This window comes from Podarcis gaigeae, assembly GCF_964106915.1.
Source record: "Podarcis gaigeae genome assembly, chromosome: 8".
NCBI lineage: Eukaryota > Metazoa > Chordata > Lepidosauria > Squamata > Lacertidae > Podarcis > Podarcis gaigeae.
In genome coordinates this window covers 40,221,253-40,239,941 of record NC_139684.1, presented here as the reverse complement: position 1 = coordinate 40,239,941, position 18,689 = coordinate 40,221,253, and the positions used below count along the sequence as shown (strand labels likewise).

The 18,689-nt window shown below is 46.3% G+C and overlaps 1 protein-coding gene across 2 annotated transcripts; it reads right to left on the bottom strand.

Annotated features, from left to right (window-relative positions):
• Positions 1–1,050: 1,050 nt before the first annotated feature.
• LOC310850110 (sulfotransferase 2B1-like) lies at positions 1,051–14,778 on the bottom strand. 2 transcript variants are annotated; one of them, XM_083751228.1, is made up of 6 exons: positions 14,575–14,778; positions 8,419–8,627; positions 6,783–6,912; positions 4,132–4,226; positions 2,187–2,367; positions 1,051–1,825 (listed from the first exon to the last, which is right to left on the bottom strand). In XM_083751228.1, the coding sequence occupies exons 1-6, from the start codon at positions 14,711–14,713 to the stop codon at positions 1,719–1,721; spliced, it is 861 nt and encodes a 286-aa protein (XP_083607354.1). In that variant the 5' UTR covers positions 14,714–14,778; the 3' UTR covers positions 1,051–1,718. The 2 variants fall into 2 exon arrangements, with proteins under 2 accessions (XP_083607354.1, XP_083607355.1); XM_083751229.1 differs by having other exon boundaries at positions 6,783–6,909.
• Positions 14,779–18,689: the final 3,911 nt, after the last annotated feature.

Genomic DNA, 18,689 nt, shown 5'->3' with positions numbered 1-18,689 from the left:
AAGGCCCTTGGGCTGCTCCCCCCTCCCCCATGCCAGTAGTTTGGGGGATGGAGGGAGAATTGCCAGCATAATTTTCTGGCCCTGTTCCTCTGCCTTGACAGAAGCCTATTGTACAGGATTTGACGTGGTGAAGCTTTTCCTGACATGCGGGTGGGGGAGGAAATCTCAACTTCTGGATGGCAGCATGTCAGTGGGCTGTGAAAGGCAACAGAGCAGGTTGAGAAAATGCCATGGGCAATCTCCTCTGTGCTGCTGTTTTTCATTCCTTTCCATTATATTCTTCCCCTTTAGAATACAATAATGCCCAAGAACAATTTTGAGTGATATTGCATTTGTAGGTGGGGGGTGGCTGTTGGAACACTCTGTAGAACTCAACTGAGCCTTTCGCTTCCTGGCCCCTAAGCAACAGAGTTCACTCAGTCTCCTGACACTATAGCTCATGTGAGGTCTTCTACAGCCTCATAAAAACTGCTAATGGATTTCTCTCCCTCACTCAACAACATTTCCAGGGTGGCAAATTATAAAATGTGGTGGCAGAAAATGCAAATACAATACAGGAAAACCATTATAAAAATGACAGGGAGTTAATTCAGTGTGTCAGAATATAACTCACTCCTGTGTACATGGGGTCCCCACTTGGGTATCAGAGCACCACAGAACTATGTCTGGTCCATGTGTGTGAAAGAGAGAAAAATGGCCACCTTCCCCTAACCTGCTGCCCTCCAGAAGCTTTGGACTACAATTCCCATCAGCCTCAGCCAACAGCCATTCTGGATTTTTAGGTTTGGATGTTTAACGGATGTGCTGTTGATGTTTGTCTATATATCTATATATATCTATATCTATATATCTATATATCTATATATCTATATATCTATATATATATATATATAGGTTGTTAGCAGTTTATTTATTTTTATTGTATTTTTATGTACTTTGTGGTGTGGGAGTAAAAATAAATTAAAAGCAAGGGATAAGTAATACAAAACTGATGAAGCACACTTTGCTACTTCTGTGAGTTCCAGCAATGTTTAGAATACACACAAGATGGTACTGATAAAACATTTTATTGAGTCCTGGGTACAGGCAGCTGACTACTTAAGTGACTGCTGAGCACTAGCCATCCTGACTGGGACTGATAGGAACTGGAGTCCAACAGCATACGGAGGGCCTGGATCAGGTTTCCCACCCCTGCCAGAGTGGTAAGCTGGTAATTTACTCCCCACAGAGCCCTCCCAACCACCCCCTGCTCATTGGCAGAGAATGTGGCTTCTCTGAAGAAGATCCCCATTTCAATCTCATCCATCTCTGGTTAAAGAACCTCAGGTAACAGGAATATCAGGTAAAAGCTCTTCATTGCTGGCGAGGGCCCTCCAGGTGTTTCAGACTACAACTCTTATCAACATCAATGGTCAACTTGGCTGATGTTGATTGGAGTTCTGGTCCAAAACATCTGGAGGGCACCAGGTTACAGAAGGTAGACACCAGGTTATGGAAGGTAGACAGCTTCTGTCTATGTGGGTGACAACCTTGGCTCAGAGCTCGTTCACATTTCATCTGGCATGGGAAAGGTCCCTGCATAGCCTTTGTCCAGTGGCTGCCCTTTTCTGGCAAGCTGGTCCCCATACACCCACCATTGGTGTGTAGGATTTGGTTCTTTGAACACAGTGGGAATCCCCAGCTGGCTATAATCCCTTGGCTCCTGGATCATGTTGCCATCAATCCATGAAACACGGGCAGCAGTCTCCCATTTCCTGCTGGTACTTCTTGTTGAACATCTCAATCTGCGGTGGGGAAAAGTGGTTCTTCCAGTCTCCAACAATACCTAAGAAGAACATAAAGGCATTGTCTGGCTGGGTCAGAGCACAGCAGACCTCACCTTGTCCGGCAACATCTGGCCAGAGGCAGCAATCAGTGACTGAGGAGTGTGGGAAATGCAGATAGTGAATGCCTGTTTTATCTCAACAGGAATGGTGTTCTGCAGAACAGGGGCAGCCACACTAGCAGCCCTGGTCTGAGTTACTGGAGAGCAGCCTTCTGAGATGGAACATGCAGGAGAAACTCTGCCACAGACTACAGCAAACTAATACTGGGTGTGTTTGGAAGGAGCACAGAACTCCAGCAGGGAGCATCAGCTTTGCTGCAGAAGTTCCCACTCACCCAGCCCTCCCTGTCTCCCCACCCACCTTTCCTCATGAACTGGCTCTTGCTTGGATCCATGATCTCATGAGGGACGAGTGTACCATTCACCATGGTGTTGTTTCTCATGGAAGCAAAACTACAATGCTTTTGGATGGAAGCCATCTGGCCTGGTTGCAAAGGGCAGTCAAGAAAGGCGCTCAGTCGCTCCACAGAGCCTTCCAGATCCTGGGGAAAGGGCAGGCAAGGAAATCCATTTCAGTTTATTTTTCCCAATCTTCAGTTCTGTGCATTTCTGCATTAGTGTGAGATTTATTTTTTAAGAATGAAAATTCACCGGCATTTTAGTTATGAATCCCAATACACACACGTTTCTGTGCAATTTTGCCTAATATAAACACTTTTGCAAAGTGGCTTTCTTTTACTATAATGCATTTCATTTTCAGTAATTTAATTATTTTAATGTAAGCTTTACTCAGGTTGGTGCATTTTTGTTGACCTTCCTTGTCTTGAGAACTGCGCTGCAAAATTCAGAGAAGTGCAGATTACAAAAGATTGCTGCTTCAGTTTGCGTATTGTTTCAGAACATGCAAACTGAATTGAATTTATCTCTTATCCCTACCCTGGGATCACAGAAGTGAGTAGAGGGAAGAAGCTGGACCTTACAGGCTACATCCAGCTGTTGAGAGACACATAAAACACTCAAGGCGCAGGCCTGGGACACTCATTTGCTCCTGGGCAAATTAAGATGGGTAGGTGCCCAGGGTCTCGCTGGCACTGAGCTTTGCAGCATGTCCAGCTACTCTGCAAAGCTGGGGTTTTTTTAAAGCTGGAAAAGGGAACAGAGGAAGCTTATACCTAGTTAGACCATTGGCACACCTAGCTCAGTATTGTCTACACTTACAGTGGTGCCTCGCTAGACGAAAATAATCCGTTCCGCGATTCTCTTCATCTAGCGGTTTTTTCGTCTTGCGAAGCAAGCCCATTGACAGCTTAGCGGATTAGCGCTACAGCTGTCAAGCGGCTTCCAGCGATCAGCTGTTAAGCGGCTTATCAGCGGAACAGCTGATAAGTGGCTTAGCGGCTTAAGAAAAGGGCGAAAAAAGCGGGGGGAAACCCGCGGGGGGATGCAAGATTTTTTCCGTCTTGTGAAGCAACCCCATAGGGAAATTCGTTTTGCGAAGCGCCTCCAAAACGGAAAACCCTTTCGTCTAGCGGGTTTTTCGTCTTATGAGGCGTTCGTCTTGCGGGGCACCACTGTACTGGGAACAGCACTCAAGGGTTTCAGGCAAGGAATCTCTGTCAACCCTGCCTAGAGAGGCTGGGGATTGAACCAGGGGCCTTCTGCATGAAAGGCAGGAGCTCTGCTGCTAAGCTATAGCAAAACAATACAGGGAATGTAGCTTTCTGATACTGTCTATACATTGATTAGCAGGGACTCTGCAGAGTTTCAGATGGACCTTTCGCAGCCCCACCTGGAAATGCCATGGATTGAACCTGGAGCCTTCTGCATGCAAAGCAGGGTTTCTGCTGCTAATCTGCAGCCCTTCCTCAAGCATCACCATCCAACCTGTTCCCTGAGCCACCTGCATGAACCTGTCACTCCAGGGCAATTGCGCACACTCACCCTCCCAAAGCAAGACCTCCCACCTGCACTCCAAACCAAAGGCCCATAGACAAGGCTGCATCAACTTAACCACCCATATCATGTGCATTGGGGGCTAAGGCATGGGTAGGCAAACTAAGGCCGGGGGGCCAGATCCGGCCCAATCGCCTTCTAAATCCAGCCCGCGGACTGTCCAGGAATCAGCGTGTTTTTACATGAGTAGAATGTGTGCTTTTATTTAAAATGCATCTCTGGGTTATGTGTCAGGCATAGGAATTCATTCATCCCCCCCCCCCAATATAGTCTGGTCCCCAACAAGGTCTGAGGGACAGTGGACCAGCCCCCTGCTGAAAAAGTTTGGTGACCCCTGGGCTAGGGAAACTCACCTGATGCAGTTCCTCGTAGGTGATGTAGAAAACATCCAACTCCTCCTTGCAGCTGAGCCAGCCTCTGGTGTGTTCAAACCAGGAGCCATAGTGCACTGTGTGGAACAGGACAGAAGAGATGGGTCAGAGGGTGAAAGCAGTGCCTTTGCCTACAACATCACATTAATCTTAGTCTGGGGTGACCTTCTGATGGCCACATGGGAGCAGTGGTAGGACGAGATGCAAAAGTGGTTGAGGCAATGACTGTAAATGTTACCTTTATACAGAGTAGGCTACTTTCAACACACAACGCTCTAACCTCCATCCACAAAAGCAAGTGGTATGATCAGAATTCAAGGACACATTCCAGCCCAGCAAATGCACTTGGGGACTGTTGCAGGGTGTGTGTGACTGGGGAGAGTTCCAAGGGCCACACAGAGAGGCTTTGGGTCTGATGTTTTCCATCCCTGCAATAATGCCAGCCAGCCAGTCTACAGGTCTCCCTGGAGGGCAGGGTCCATTCCACCCTCACGCCCTTTGCTGAGATTTCAGAATGTGGTTAATCCATCCAGTGGCTCTGGCTCATTTAAGCAAAGGTAAATAGCAAAGTGTGCAATGTTGCTCTGAATCAAAAAATCTCCCCTAGTAATGCAGGGAACAGGCTCCCCATCTAAAATAGGAAGAATCAAAACCAGTGATCTGGCACAGTTGGAGTTGCCACTTTAGAATAGAATAGAACAGAACAGAATAGAATAGAAAGGATACTGTGCCTTTAACATTAGTGGTATGACAGGCAGAAGTTCCATAGGTGCAAGGATCCTTCCCATTCTCTTTCACAGCAAGCTGTCTCAACTGGATTTCTGATTAAATAAAGGCGGTCTCAATAACTACCAGTTCAAGCAAGTAAGAATCTGGGTTTATTTAGGGGTTCTGCTTTTCAGAACTGCCACTTTGCAATGACTAAAATCACACAGCTCCAAGGCTGCAAACTGCAGTGAACTTTGCTAGGATCAAAAGGGAAACCTGATCTCTGCTGTCCTGTGGGTGTTTGCTAGAAAAGTGTTTCATAAGCTCATATTAAAAGGGCAGAAGTTCAGGAAGGTATCCAAGCTAACACAGCTGGAAATTTAAGAAGCTACATTCCCTTAGAGTGACCCTCCTGGAATCTCAGTACGAACCTCAGAGGGCAGAAATCAAACAGCTTCTTATTATGGTTTCATATTTGTGTAAGAATTTCAATTACTATTTTAAATTGTTTTAAAATGGAGGCCAGACTGCCCCAAAATGTTTTATTTTTATTTATTTATTTTTCACAAAACAAACAAACTGGATTTCAAAGAGAAAAAGACACTACTGGTAGCACTAGGGATCCCAGATAGTAGTAATAATATGACACTTCTAGTGGTACTAGAAATTCCAAATAGAAGCAGTAAATTGTAGTAGTACTAAGATTGTACTGGTAGCACTATAGATCCCAGAGTAAAATCGAAATGCGAGCAAATGTAAGGTTTACAAACAGGCACAATTGCTAGCAGCAAAGATCCCAGAGAGCACACAGGGAAAGAAGTTATATGTTCTTTTACTGTGTTATTGTGACCTTAAATCTCAGCTTTTATGAGTTTCCTCATGGCTTTTTAGCAGCAATGATGACACTGGAGGGAACTGAATTTCTGTTGCTGCAGGTAGCATCATTATGGGCCCAGCCCTCAGTGCTGCTGGGTATTTAAATGACTCCAGGGCACAGGCCAACAGTGCAAATTTGCATAAAATTTGTATATGCTAATTTAGAGGTACAATTTCAAAATCAGGCCAGATTCCAGAGGTGGGAAATACAAACTCTGCCTTTTGCTTACTCTGAGGAATGGGATGCTAACAGGTGTTCCAGGGCCCAGTACACTGTGGATAGGGCCCTCTGCAACTTAAGGTGACTGGGGTCTCCATGACACTCTGTGTCTTGCAGCGCACCCAGCTGCCCTAGGAAACACCCTGGGCACAGTGTTGCTGCCAAGAGAAATGACCCAGCAACTAGTTTAGAGAACCGATGAGCAAGATGTGAAGTTTATAAAATTATGCACAGCACAAAGAAAGTGGATAGAGAAAATGTTTTCCTCCCTCTCTCTCAATGCTAGAAATCATGGATGTCCAATGAAGCTGGATGTTTGGAGATTCGGGACAGATAAAAGAAAGGACTTCTTCACGCAGCGCATTAAACTATGGATCTCGCTCTCAAAGCAGGCAGTGGTGGATGGCTTTGAAAGAGGACTGGACACATTGATAGAGAATAAGGCTCTCCACAGTCAGAGGCAGTGATGCTTCCGAATATCAGTTTATGGAAAGCACACAGGAAGGGAGAGGGCTATTGTGCTCAGGCCCCTGGAAGGTTACTCAAAGGTAATGTGCCCCTCAGACAGAAAAAGGTTCTCCACCCCTGGGTTACACTCTCCAGGGTTTCAGACATGTGTCTCTTCTGGAGATGTTGTGAATTGAACCCGGGACCTTTCACCACTGAGCTTTGGCCCTTCCTCTAATAGGTAGAAGTATCTGTACCATCTCAAAACTACATATTCCCAGGTGGCTCTGGGGTGTGTGTGTGACTGAAGCCATGATAGTTAGGGCATTGTTAGGCAGGCAGCCCAAATGTGCTGCAGAGATGCCTGATCTGACTCACACACCTGTGCCATCCAAGAAGCTGAGGAGGAACTCATCAAAGGTGCCAGGGTCAGGGAAGAATTTGGCCATCCTGCAGAAGTGATAGAAGGACACAGCAACATCCTTGGGGTTTCTGGTCAGGTGGATCACCTGCTGGAGCAAATGAAGAGGCAGAGGGCACACGCCATGTAGGTCAACACGACGCAGCCCAGGTGGAAAGGACGAAAAGCATCCCTCCACTTTTCTTCCCCTCCATAACAAGAGCCCTTCTGGAAGCAACCGACCAGCCCCACAATTGCCACCTCAGTGCCTCTGTGAAGCCCACAAACAAGACCCTTCTGCTGCGGTTCTTCCCCAGGAACTGGTGCCCAGAGGCATACAATATCTGAATCTAGAGACTGCATAGAGCCCTCATGACTAATAGTAGCCACGGATAGCCTTATCCTCCCTGAAGTTGTCTAACTCCAAATTTTAAAGCCATCTAAGACTGCATACAAACCATAACGTTTAAAGCACATTTCCAAGATAAACTGTAGCTTACCCTGCATAGAATTAAAATTCCCAGCACCCTTAACAAACTACATCTCCCAGGATTATTCGGAGCAAGTGTCCTTTAAATGTATGGTGTGCATGCAACCTAAGTGGGCAAGGCTCTTCTTATATTCTTATTCCCCTCCCTTTTACAAATTTTAATGAAATTAGTAAAAAATAAAATAAAATACAAAACATAAAGTGTTGTCTTCCAGGACAAATACATGTTCGCATGTTAAGTCTTGTATGCAGTCATCCACATGGCATCAAAACAGACTTGGAAAATGTTTTACATTACAGATTAATCTCACATCCACAGGGTATTCTTCAATCTAAAGTGTTGAGATAATTTCTTCATAGTGGCTGCTGTGACTAAGACAGAAGGAATCCCACTGTACTGTTGTTAGTAAACGACATGAATCGAGACCATACAGAGTCAAATCCATCTTTCTTCTTATCTTTTTCAGAGGGCTGCTGGTTGCCAATAAGTTTCCTTAAGTTAAAATGCCTGGTGGGAAATCTTGGAGAGCTGCTGGCAGTCCAAGTGTTGATGACTGGGGAACCCCTTTTGAGCTCAAGGGTCGCATTCCCTTCTGGGGAGACTTCTGGGGGCCACATGCCAGTGGTGGGCGTGGCAAGAGGCAAAAGTGGGTGGGGCAAAGGGGTGTAAGTTTTACCTTTGAACAGTAGCATAGTTTCCACACACATTCTTGCTCCCTTCTCTGTTCTCTCTCCAGTAAAGCAAGAGTTCAAGGATATATTCCTGATGAGCAAAAACACCCAATGAGGGTGTGCAGCAGGGCCAGTGAGGGGGCGTGGCTTAGGGAGAGCTGGTGTGCTGCGGGGAGGGACCCAGGGGCCAGTTAGAGAGGCCTGGGCTTCCCCATGCCTGATGTAGCCAACGCTGAGCCAGAAGGAACAATAGTCTGCCTTGAAATAAGGCAGCTGCTTATGTTCCAACAGAAGGGACTGGCCAAGCGGCTATGGAGGAAACAGCCATGAAGGCTGCTGCTGCTGCTGCTGCCACCCCTGGACATCTGCCACCTGAGACAGTTACCTAACGGTAGGGCCAGCCCTGTCCTGATGCCATAAGAAATATGGTCAAGTATGGGATCTCCTTGCACATACCTTGGGCTTAGCTTTCCTCAGAGAAGCTGATAACACACGGTAGGGCAAATGGGTGGTAAGGAGGCGAGGTCCTTCTGTCTCCCGGAGAATCTCTGAGAAGTAAGTGTGCTCTAGCCATGGGTTCCGGGTCCAGTTGGGGATGTTCTTGGCAGGCTGAGGGTCTCCTTTGCTGTAGATTAAGGTCAGGATCTCCTGCATCCAGGTGGTGCCTAGAGGGGAGGACAAGAACATCAGCAGGGGAAGGCCTCTGACCTCCAACCACTGCATGACCTCCAGGGACAACCTCATTAATGGCAGGCTTGTTAAATATAAGGACTGCAATTGTTTCTGTTGCAAAGAAGAAGGCTTCTTCATATAGGTGTAATAAGGTTACAGACTATAAAAGGCAGTCTTTGGTCCACCTTTGGTCACATCCACACTATACATGTGAAGTACATTTAAAGCAAATGAGTTCCACCAAAGGATCCTGGGACGTGTAGTTTCATCCTTCACAGAATAACAGTTCCCAGCACCCTTAAAAACTGCATTTCCCAATATTATTGGGAGGAAGCTATGCCCTTTAAATGTGCTTTAAATATATTGTATGGATGAGATAAACTGTGACTGTGCACACCCCACACATTTAAAGCACATGACTTCCACGAAAGGATCCTGGGACCTGTAGTTTGTTAAGGGTGCTGGAAATTGTAGCTCTGCGGGGGTAAATTATAGTTCCAGAATTATTTAGAGGGAAGATCTTGTGCTTTAAATGTATGGTGTGCATGCAGCCTGTGTTAGCTTATTCATCTGACGTCATTCAAAGAATAAAAGCATGAGTTAGATATTTCTTATAGACTGGGGGCAGGTCCAGATGGGAGTTTGCTGTGGCATTGGTTCAGTTTTTTTGTGTGGTTTTTTTTTTGGCAATGTTCACAAGTCATCATCATCATCAAAATGCCAACCCTTACTTTTTATACATTTAATCCAGATGTTCCCTTGCTGTAGAAAATCCAACAATTATGAATAAATTGTTATATGTCTACAGTCGTTTCTGGTATGGAAACTCGTTGGCAGACATTTTGGGAGGAGGGGAGGAGAGTTGAACACATTCTCTCTCTCTCTCTGCATACATGCCAAACATTTAAAACACACAAACACGAATTCTGGGAACTGTAGTCTACTCCTCATGGAACTACAATTTACCAGCACCCTTATAGTTACAAGGATTTTTTGGGCAGTGTGGGAATATGCTTTAGAGGTATGGTGTTTATACAGCTAATCTCTCTCTTTCTCTCTCTGCCAAGGTCCACAACAAAAATAAGAGCTTCTAAAGCTGCTATTGCATTTCACTGGAAACTCCCATTGGCACAAATGAAAGGCTCCCTTGAGTCTCTAATCCAGATATTGGAAAACTCTTGGGCCGACTGCTCCCCACTTGTCTCTCAGTGAGTCAGTGGCCCCATTGTCATTATTACCAGATGTGGTTCTGCTTCAGCTTCTCATCAGTGGTACCAGTCCAGCAGAGATTGTTGAGGCTCAACACAGATATGGAGAGGGTAAAGTATTTTGCTATTTGTTAAATTCATTTCTGTAGTCTCATATAGTTCATCAGTCCATTCGCCACGCATTTGGATACTCCTTCAGATATCATAACCAAATTTTGTGTCTGCCAACGGAGTTTGCTGCAATACCAGAAGTTTAGTGAAAGGAATCCTTGTTTTGGAACACACCTTCAAATGGAAGGCGTTCAGACTGGGACTATAAAACAAGAAAGCTTACGTTTATTAAGGGAAGTATATTCTTGAGTTCTACAGCACTAATTAGTTGGAGAAACAAAGAAGCCAGACTTGCCCCTTGGTTCTCAGAAGAGACATCTGAGATGACCTGTTGGCTCAAGGTCCAGAGAAAAGTGTGTGAGGGGAGGTGGAAGTGAAAGACAATGCAACTTGACACATTTCACTTTGACTTCAAAGGGTAGGTCAGCACAGAGATCAAAGGGACAGCTTAGGAATCTGAAGGCCTTCGATGCTGTCAGTCTTAACTCCATGCAGTCCCTTCAACTTCCAGCCGCAACCACTACCACCTTCTGGTCATCAGAACGTTGCCTCATCTCTCATGCTTTCCTTCTCCAAGATGGGCTACTTTCCAGGCTGAGCTCCAACTGCCCCTCACTTCCCTCTACAGCACGTGCAGAAACCACCTTCTTGACCATTGGACCCACTATTGGGCTTGTCCACTCAATCAGCCGGAGCCTGTCTTTGCATGCAGGGGAACTCCCTAGAACAATGAGGGCTTGAGACCCATCGGCTACCCTCACCTGGTTTAGCCAGTCATCAAAGCTGTTGCTGGGGTGTGGCCACTGTCACATGTTGACAGCTTGTAGGAGCCACAGTTCAGTGCTGAGTGCAGGATGGGTATCAAAAGTGGACAAACTACCCCAAAAGGAGCATGACATGTCTTCCACCACAGGTAATACCCCTCTCCTAAGACTCCATACACCTCTGTCTAGTGGTATTCAAGCTGGATATGAAGTGCAACCCACCTACCCCTGCAATTAAACTACACATTTTCCAGTGCACTTTCCAGTTTCTCCCCTCTAACTTGTCTGCCATTTAGGGGGGGGAGATCTCTTAGCTTAAGGAGCCCCTTGGCCTTCCACTTTACAAACTGCTATAATCTTGACTCCATGATAAAAGAAGAGGCATCCCAGAAAGGAAAAAACAGATGAGCTGAGCATGTCCTGTTTCTCCCCACACCAATCAGAAAAGGATTAATTTGTTTAATTTGCTGGACCCTTTTAGCAAAGCTGAATTATACAGTGGTGTGGCCACATTCTGACACCACATCCTTCACTGCAGGTTTGTTTGTTGAGGGTGTTGGTGGTGGTAATTTGGTGGTGGTAATAGAGAACTACAGATTGAGTCACCATCCTGTTGCAAAACTGAGCCACTGGTTAGGCCACTGGTTCCATGCAGCTTTGAAGGCCAAAGTGTGATGCTGGGACCACCCCACTGCTACGAACCTGGAGCAACCCAATGTGCCAGGTGATGTCCATGATTAAAATCGAGATGGACTTTGCATTGCCTGGGTTTTCACTAGACACCACCTATCTCCCACACTCAAAGTTATCACACTATCTTTTTTTTTAAAAAAAAATTAATTAAACTTTCTTTTCTGTCATTACAAACATCTCATATCAGTAACATACATATTACACATCTTCACCCCTTCCCTCCCAGGCTTCCCTCAGCTTCCATTTCTGGTTTGTTACCCCCTTATTGCAAACTGCTGTTTCTTACAATCCACTGTATCATTTCTTCATTATTTTAAATGTTCTCTATCAATAAAGATGTGAGTGTTTATTTAAATCCTGTCATCAAGTCAATGATTTTTCTTTGTTTCTGCAAATATGTTATAAAAGGTTCCCACTCTTTTTCAAAGTCACTGTTGTCCTTTTCTGGTAATCTATCCATCAGTTTTGCCAGTTCCACATAATTCATCAATTTCTCTTACCATTGTTCCTTTGTTGGAATTTCTCCAGTCTTCCAGTTTTGTGCTATCAAAATTCTTGCCACTGTAGTAGCATACATAAATAATGCCCTTTTCTCTTTTGGCAGATCTTGACCTAAAATACCTAACAGAAAGGCTTCTGGTTGTTTAAAAAGTTATCACACTATCTAAGGATGGGTGAGACATTTGGTTTGGTTTGCATTTTACCACAAACTTTTCTAATCTGCACATCTCAAACAGCATGCAAATGAAACAGAGGTATCTTTTGAAATCTGTCCTTTTCTCAATTTTGCAGTGCAGTTTTCTAAGCAAATAAAGTGTACAGTTCAAAATGCTGAGCCTTATGTGGCTCATGTCCACAATAACCTCCTCTCCCCACAAGAACTTACCTGGTCCCTACGATCGTTATCTGAGGCCCTTCTTTGTGTGCCCCCATCACAGGAGGCTTGGAGGGTGACAACACATAAACCAGCCTTTTCAGTGGAGGCCCCCTGTTTGTGGAATGCTCTCCCCAGAAAGGTACACCTGGTGCCATCTTCATACTGTTTTAGGCACTGGACAAAGACTTTTATTTTCTCCCCTGGATTTTTGCCCTCTGATTTGAAGGATTGTAGTCCTGCCTTTTTGTTTGTGTTTTAAGTCTTTTATTTGAATTGTTGTGTTTTTAGGTTTTTATTCTTGTTTTTAATTGGTTTTAATGTGGGTTGCTTTGAGTTACTTGGTAAGAGTACAATAAATAATAACACAAAACTCTGTACATAAGTGAAAGCAGTGGCGTAGCGTGGGGGGTGCAAGGGGTGCCAGCCGCACCGGGCGCAACATTTTTGGGGGCGCACTCGGAGCTCTCTGCCCCTACCTGGTCCTGGCTCACTCTCTCTCTCACAGTGCTGGCTGTGCGAATCTGATCCAAGCTGCCGGGTCGCCGCCCACTGTGGAGGGGGAGGGTGCCAGGCGTGCGTTGCGGAGCGGAGAGAGAGCGAGGGAGGGACTATCTGGGGGAGGGAAAATGCAGCGGCCGCCCAGCGCAGAGCTGAGCGCGGGAGAGAACTACATCCGACCAGCCCAGTTTTGGAGGGAAGGTGTTAGTTGCGGCGGAGCCCTGGCGCCCCGGGAGGCTGGCCGGGCCGGTAATGGGGCTGGCCGGTGGCGCCACTGCCATCCTGCGGACAAAAGGGCTTCCGCCCCCGGCCGAGCCCCCCCCGCCGCGAAACCCGGAGCAGCTCTCTGGTGCTCGAGGGCTTCGCAGGCCCTTCATCTCCCCTCCATTGGCGCCTCAGCCCCCAGCCCTGCCTGCGCGGCTCCTGCGTCTGGGGGCGCGCTCGCGCGGATGGGGTGCCGCTCCCCGCTTGCAAATGGTGCCCGTAAGGCCACATCAGAGACGCCCCCGGGACCCAGTTGCTGCCTTCTTCCCCGCCATGTGATTAAGCCTCGCACTACTTTGTGGCAGTGGTGTAGCGTGGGGGGTGCAGGGGGGGCCGGCCGCACCGGCCACAACATCTGGGGGTTAGGGTTAGGGGGCGCAAATCCACGGGTTAGAGGGCGCAAATTACTTGCCTTGCCCCGGGTGCTGACAACCCACGCTACGCCACTGAGTGAAAGTGTGCCTAAAACTCCATATACTAAGGAGAATAATATAGAAAGATGCCTATGAGGGGGGAAATGCTTGCAAAAGCCTTCATGTAAAGCAAAATTGCATGCATATGTTAGGAGAAATGTACACTAAGTACACATTTGCCCCACACATTTAAAACAGAATCATGCCACTTTAAACAGTCATGGCTTCCCCCAAAGAGTCCTGTTTCATTAAGTTTCTTAAGGGTGCTAAAAGTCGCCAGGAGGCAATCTCCCAATTGTTCACCTCACAGAACTACAATTCCCGGAGTTCCCTGTGAAGAGGGATTGGTTGTTAAACCACTCTGGGAATTGTAGCTCTGGAAGACGAAGAGGAGTCCTTTAACAGAAGGGCCCAGATTCAATCCCCAGCATCTCCAGGTATGGCTGGGGCAGAACCTGCACTGAAATCCTGAAGGGCCGCTGCCAGTCACAGAAGACAACACTGGACTAGATAGACCACGCTCTGACAGTGTAAGACAGCTTCCTATGCAGCTAAGAGATCTTTGTGGCTCAGGGGTACAACATCTGCTTTGCATGCAGCCTGTCTTAGCTTCAGTTCTGAGCATTTCCAGATAGACCTGGGAGAGAGAGGCCCCTGCCTCAAACCCTGGAGGGCCCCATCAGCTCAGTAGACCAGTGGTCTGACCAAGGCTGTATACACACTCTCATTTACCCTGCAATCAGTTACCCACAACCCATATCTAGCCTGTACCTAACCTGTTGTTTCTTGCAAAACACCGCATTCTGATGCGCCGTACCCTAAATAAACCCTACTGTATTTACTCAGGTCTAATGCGCCATCGAATCTAATGCACCCCTCGATTTTTGCAGCGTAATAAAGGTGAGCATTAGATTTGAGTAAATATGGTAATTAAAATAAGAAGAAGGGTGACCTAGCTATGTTTCAAGCTGGCCATTTGTACACAGAATAAAGCAACTCCCTAAGTTCCTGTTTCAGCCCAATGCTTTTGCTGCAGACAGAAAGGAGGGCAGGAGGTCCGTGAGCCTTTGAGGGGCTTTTCCCTCCACTGCCCTGCCTCACACAGCCCTTACCTGATTTGGGGTAGGTAACCAGGAGGACATCAGAGCTGCAGAACTGGAAAGTGCTGGCAAAGTTCAGGGACGCCTGGGTGTGGAGATGGCCAGGCAGGCTGAGGCCGGCAAAGGTCTCCGTTACATCCAGCCTGTACATATTTGCTGGGTTGCAGCAGTGTGTGGGGAGAAAAGCTGCTGCAGGCGGGGAAAGGAGAGCTCCCTTCTTCCTCCCCGCCCCAGACTCCGGGGTGAGGGGAGGAGCGAGGGCTTCAGAAAGGCTGCTTCTGTTTAAGACTCGCATTTTGTGACTGGTACACTCTTTACTCTCTTAACTTAAGTTACCCCCCCCCCCCCAAAAAGCCAGCGTGCTAGTTTGTGTGTGTGTGAATGACATTCGTTGTGAATGTAATTGTGCAGCTAAACAGCTTGCAAGCCTTTCTGTGGTCTGTTTCATGAGAGAGGATGATGGCAATAAATCTGCTAGACTTTAAAGAAACAGCAAGACTCTTTTGTTGCTTAGGCAGCTGGGTGCCCCTGAAATAAGCGCAGAAACCAGAGGTGGGGGGCCTGATTGCGTCTTTCAAGTCTGCGTGTGCCTCTCTCTGCAAATTAATTTTACAATGTGCTCAACCCGCTCTTTGGTACAGCGAAGCTCACGGGGCAACATGATGCCTGCAAATAATGCAATAATTTTGCATCACAGAAAGCACAGAACCGGAAAGGCCCTCAAAGGTCACCTGGTCCAAACCCATCAGTGCGGGAAATCCAGTTCAATTGCTACCCCTGGCATATGTTTATCCAGCCTTTGCTGGAGCATCCTGTAAAGCTCTCCATACCTCTCCCAGCGATCAGAAGTCCTGGGAGAGTTCTGCTTCCTTTGGATGAAACAGAAGAAGATATTTAAGGGGTACCTCCAAATGACATTTTTGTTCAGGGTTCATTGTGATTTACTTGTGCAAAGCTTACTCAATGGTTAGACCACAGTCCCCTCCAAACAGGTGGGTTTCTGCAGGTGTATTCCTGAAACATGTCGTTGATTCAACAGTGGTGCATTATGATGGATGTATAGTTGAAGATCAATACGCCACTCTTTTTTAAAAAAACAAAACCAAAAACTAATTTTTATTAAAGATTTACAAAAAGTATGTGCATTGTCTTTTTAGGTTGTAAAGTCTTTCCTACAGTTACATTTGATAGGAGTCGCAGTCAATACGTCATTCTGCTTTATTAGTTGTACTGCAATGCTTCCCCAGCGTTAATGCATCCTTGACATCTGGAGAAGCACTCTTGCACCATAGAGTAACAAAAGCAGGACAACAACAACAACAACAACCCAGCAGGAAAGCCAATGATTGCCCTTTTGGAAAGGGCTGCACCTCCATGGTAAAGCATTGCTTGGCATACAGATGGACCAATGCTCTGACTCAGTATAGGAAGACTGACCTCCCTATGTTTCTTGAGGAAAGGCGTAGCTGAGCGCTAGAGAGGACACCTGCCTTGCATCCAGAAAGTCCACTTTTCCTTCCTTGGTATATCCTGGTAGGGTGTAATAAGACCCCTTGCCTGAAACCCTGCAGAACTGCCAGCCGTCTATGTTGACAGATCTGAGCTAGATGACTCGCATTCTGTGTTTCCATGTGTGTCCCTTCTGAAACAAAGCATGTGTATTTGTTTGCTTGATTCCTTCTTTATACTTTTATTTTATTTATTTCGTTATTAAAATTTGTATACAGCCCTTCATCTGAAGATCCTTAGGCAGTTCACATCGTAAAAATGCAGAACAAAGCAACATAGCACATAATAAAAGCAAAAACAAAGAAAACCAATAACCCCATTTCCACAAACAAAGGACATAACCAGCCAAAGGCCTGGTTGAAGAGGAAAGTTTTTTCCTGACACTTAAAGATGTATAATGAAGATGCCAGGCGAACCTCTCTGGGGAGAGCATTCCACAAATGGGGAGCCACTGCAGAAAAGGCCCTTTCTTGAGTTGCCACCCTCTGGACCTCTCATGGAGGGGGCACATGAAGAAAGGCCTCAGATGATAAATGCATAATCTGGGTCGGTTCTTATGGGGAGAGGCAGTCCTTGAGATATAGTGGTCCTGAGCCATTTAAGGCTTTATAGGTCCAAACCAGCACTTGGAATTGGACCCAGAAGCTAATTGGCAGCCAGTGCAGTCAGGACAGGATCTGTGTAATAGGCTCAGACCATCTTGCCCCAGTGAGCAACTTTCAATCCCGGTGCCTTGATCTATTTCCATGAAATTGACATTGTTGGATTGGGTATTTAACTGCCAAGTGTTGTGCAAACATGCACACAAACACATAATTTGCATTATATGCTGTATCACAGAGTTTGCATGATTGACTGCTATATATCAAATTCCTTGGGGGGGGGGGGAGCTTGTAAAAAGTCCAAGTCCAAGTAAGGGCCAAAACTGCTGCAAGTAGCACTTCACCTATGCACACCCACACACCCCTGGTCTGTTTCCCCTCAATGTGAAATTGAAGACCACAAGAGAGTCGTGAACTCCATTTTCAAAAGGAACAGTTTGCTAAGTGTGCACAAATATAAGGCTTGTGGTTGCAGAAATGCAGGTCAGAGAAGCGGAAGTGGAGGTGGAGGCAATTCTGTTAATTATGCCCACAATCTACAAGAAAAAGCCACATCATAATTTAAAGGCATGAAGTGGCCTTTCTGTTGCTTGCTGCCTTTTTCACTGATATAGAGATGCCATGAGAATGGGGGAAAATAGTCAACTTGTCATATTACTGTACTAGCTTCACACAATCTCACCCAGAATCAGTCTGGGTTCAGGCCTGACTATGACTCTGAATCACCTTCTCCCTTTATTGAGAGAAGGACAGGGAGAGTTCTTCCTCAATCTCTCAGCAGCTTTTGATACCATGGACCATGGCATCTGTCTGCACCAACTTAATGAGATAGGTATGGTAAGCACGGTTTGACAGGAGTTCCCACCTTATCTTGAAGGTGGGTTTCAGAACTTCCTCCCATCAAGGCAGATCTATACTATGGAAAGGAGCGGGTGGCGCTGAGTTCTAAACCACTGAGCCTCTTGGGCCTGCCGATCAGAAGCTCAGCGGTTCGAATCCACGCTCCGGTGGTGAGCTCCCATTGCTCGGTCCCAGCTTCTGCCAACCTAGCAGTTTGAAAGTGTGAGTAGATAAATAGGTACCACTGTGGCAGGAAGGTAAACAGTGTTTCTGTGCTCTCTGGCACTCGTCATGGTGTCCCATTGTGCCATTAGTGGTTTAGTCATGCTGGCCACATGACCTGGAAAGCTGTCTGTGGACAAATGCCAGCTCCCTTGGCCTGAAACGAGATGAGTGCCATACCCCATAGTTGCCTTTGACTGGATTTAACTGTCCAGGGGTCCTTTCCTTTCCTTTTACTTACTATGGAAGTAATGAAACTTAATCTTCAGGGCCCCTAACCCCAGAGGAGCCTCAGAAACTACCTAAGTCCACATTGCTTTTAAAAAAGGAATTTAGTAGACCCAATTTGAGTCACATGGCTCAAATTGATTAATTTTTGTTATATATCTTTCAACAATCCCAAAGTTTGAGAGGCAGTAGCCCAGATGTTATAAAGGTTGTTGTAAACAACTCAGTTGAAGAGGCTAACAGTAGTTACGCAGACTTTGTTCCTGGTTGCAAATGAGCCCCCATAACAGTTCCAGCTTCAAGGTCCCCAAAATGTAGGCCCACTGCTGCCTCCCATTAAATATTTGACTGGCCATTGTCTGTTGCCTTTTCGACTCTCGCAGAAGATCTTCCTTTTTCAGCAAGACTTTTGAGCAGAGTTCTTTCCCAGTCTGTGGCTGTATTATAATTGTTTTTAGATGGTTGTAGAAGTAGTTTTATCTCATGTTCGTTTTATCTCGTCAGAATGTCGGACCAAGACTGGGATGAAGAACCTGTGGCCCTCCAGATTCTCTGTTGGACTCCAGTTCCCATCAGCATTAGGCAGCATAGCCAGTGATCAGAGATGGTGGGAACAGGAGCCTAGCAATGTCTTGAGGACCACAGGTCTCCCATTTCTTAACTAGGTCATGGGAAACAAGATTTTATTTTATGGCATTTTAGGCCAGTGTCTCTGAGCCTAACTTA

Bases quoted from the DNA above. Each gene is read 5' to 3' on its own strand.
- LOC310850110 (XM_083751228.1), bottom strand. From the start codon at position 14,713: ATGTACAGGCTGGATGTAACGGAGACCTTTGCCGGCCTCAGCCTGCCT. The intron at 6,913-8,418 runs GTATGTGCAAGG...CATTTGCTCCAG, and splicing joins TGAGGAAAGCTAAGCCCAAG to CAGGTGATCCACCTGACCAG. The intron at 1,826-2,186 runs GTGGGTGGGGAG...TGTTCTTCTTAG, and splicing joins GAGCCAGTTCATGAGGAAAG to GTATTGTTGGAGACTGGAAG.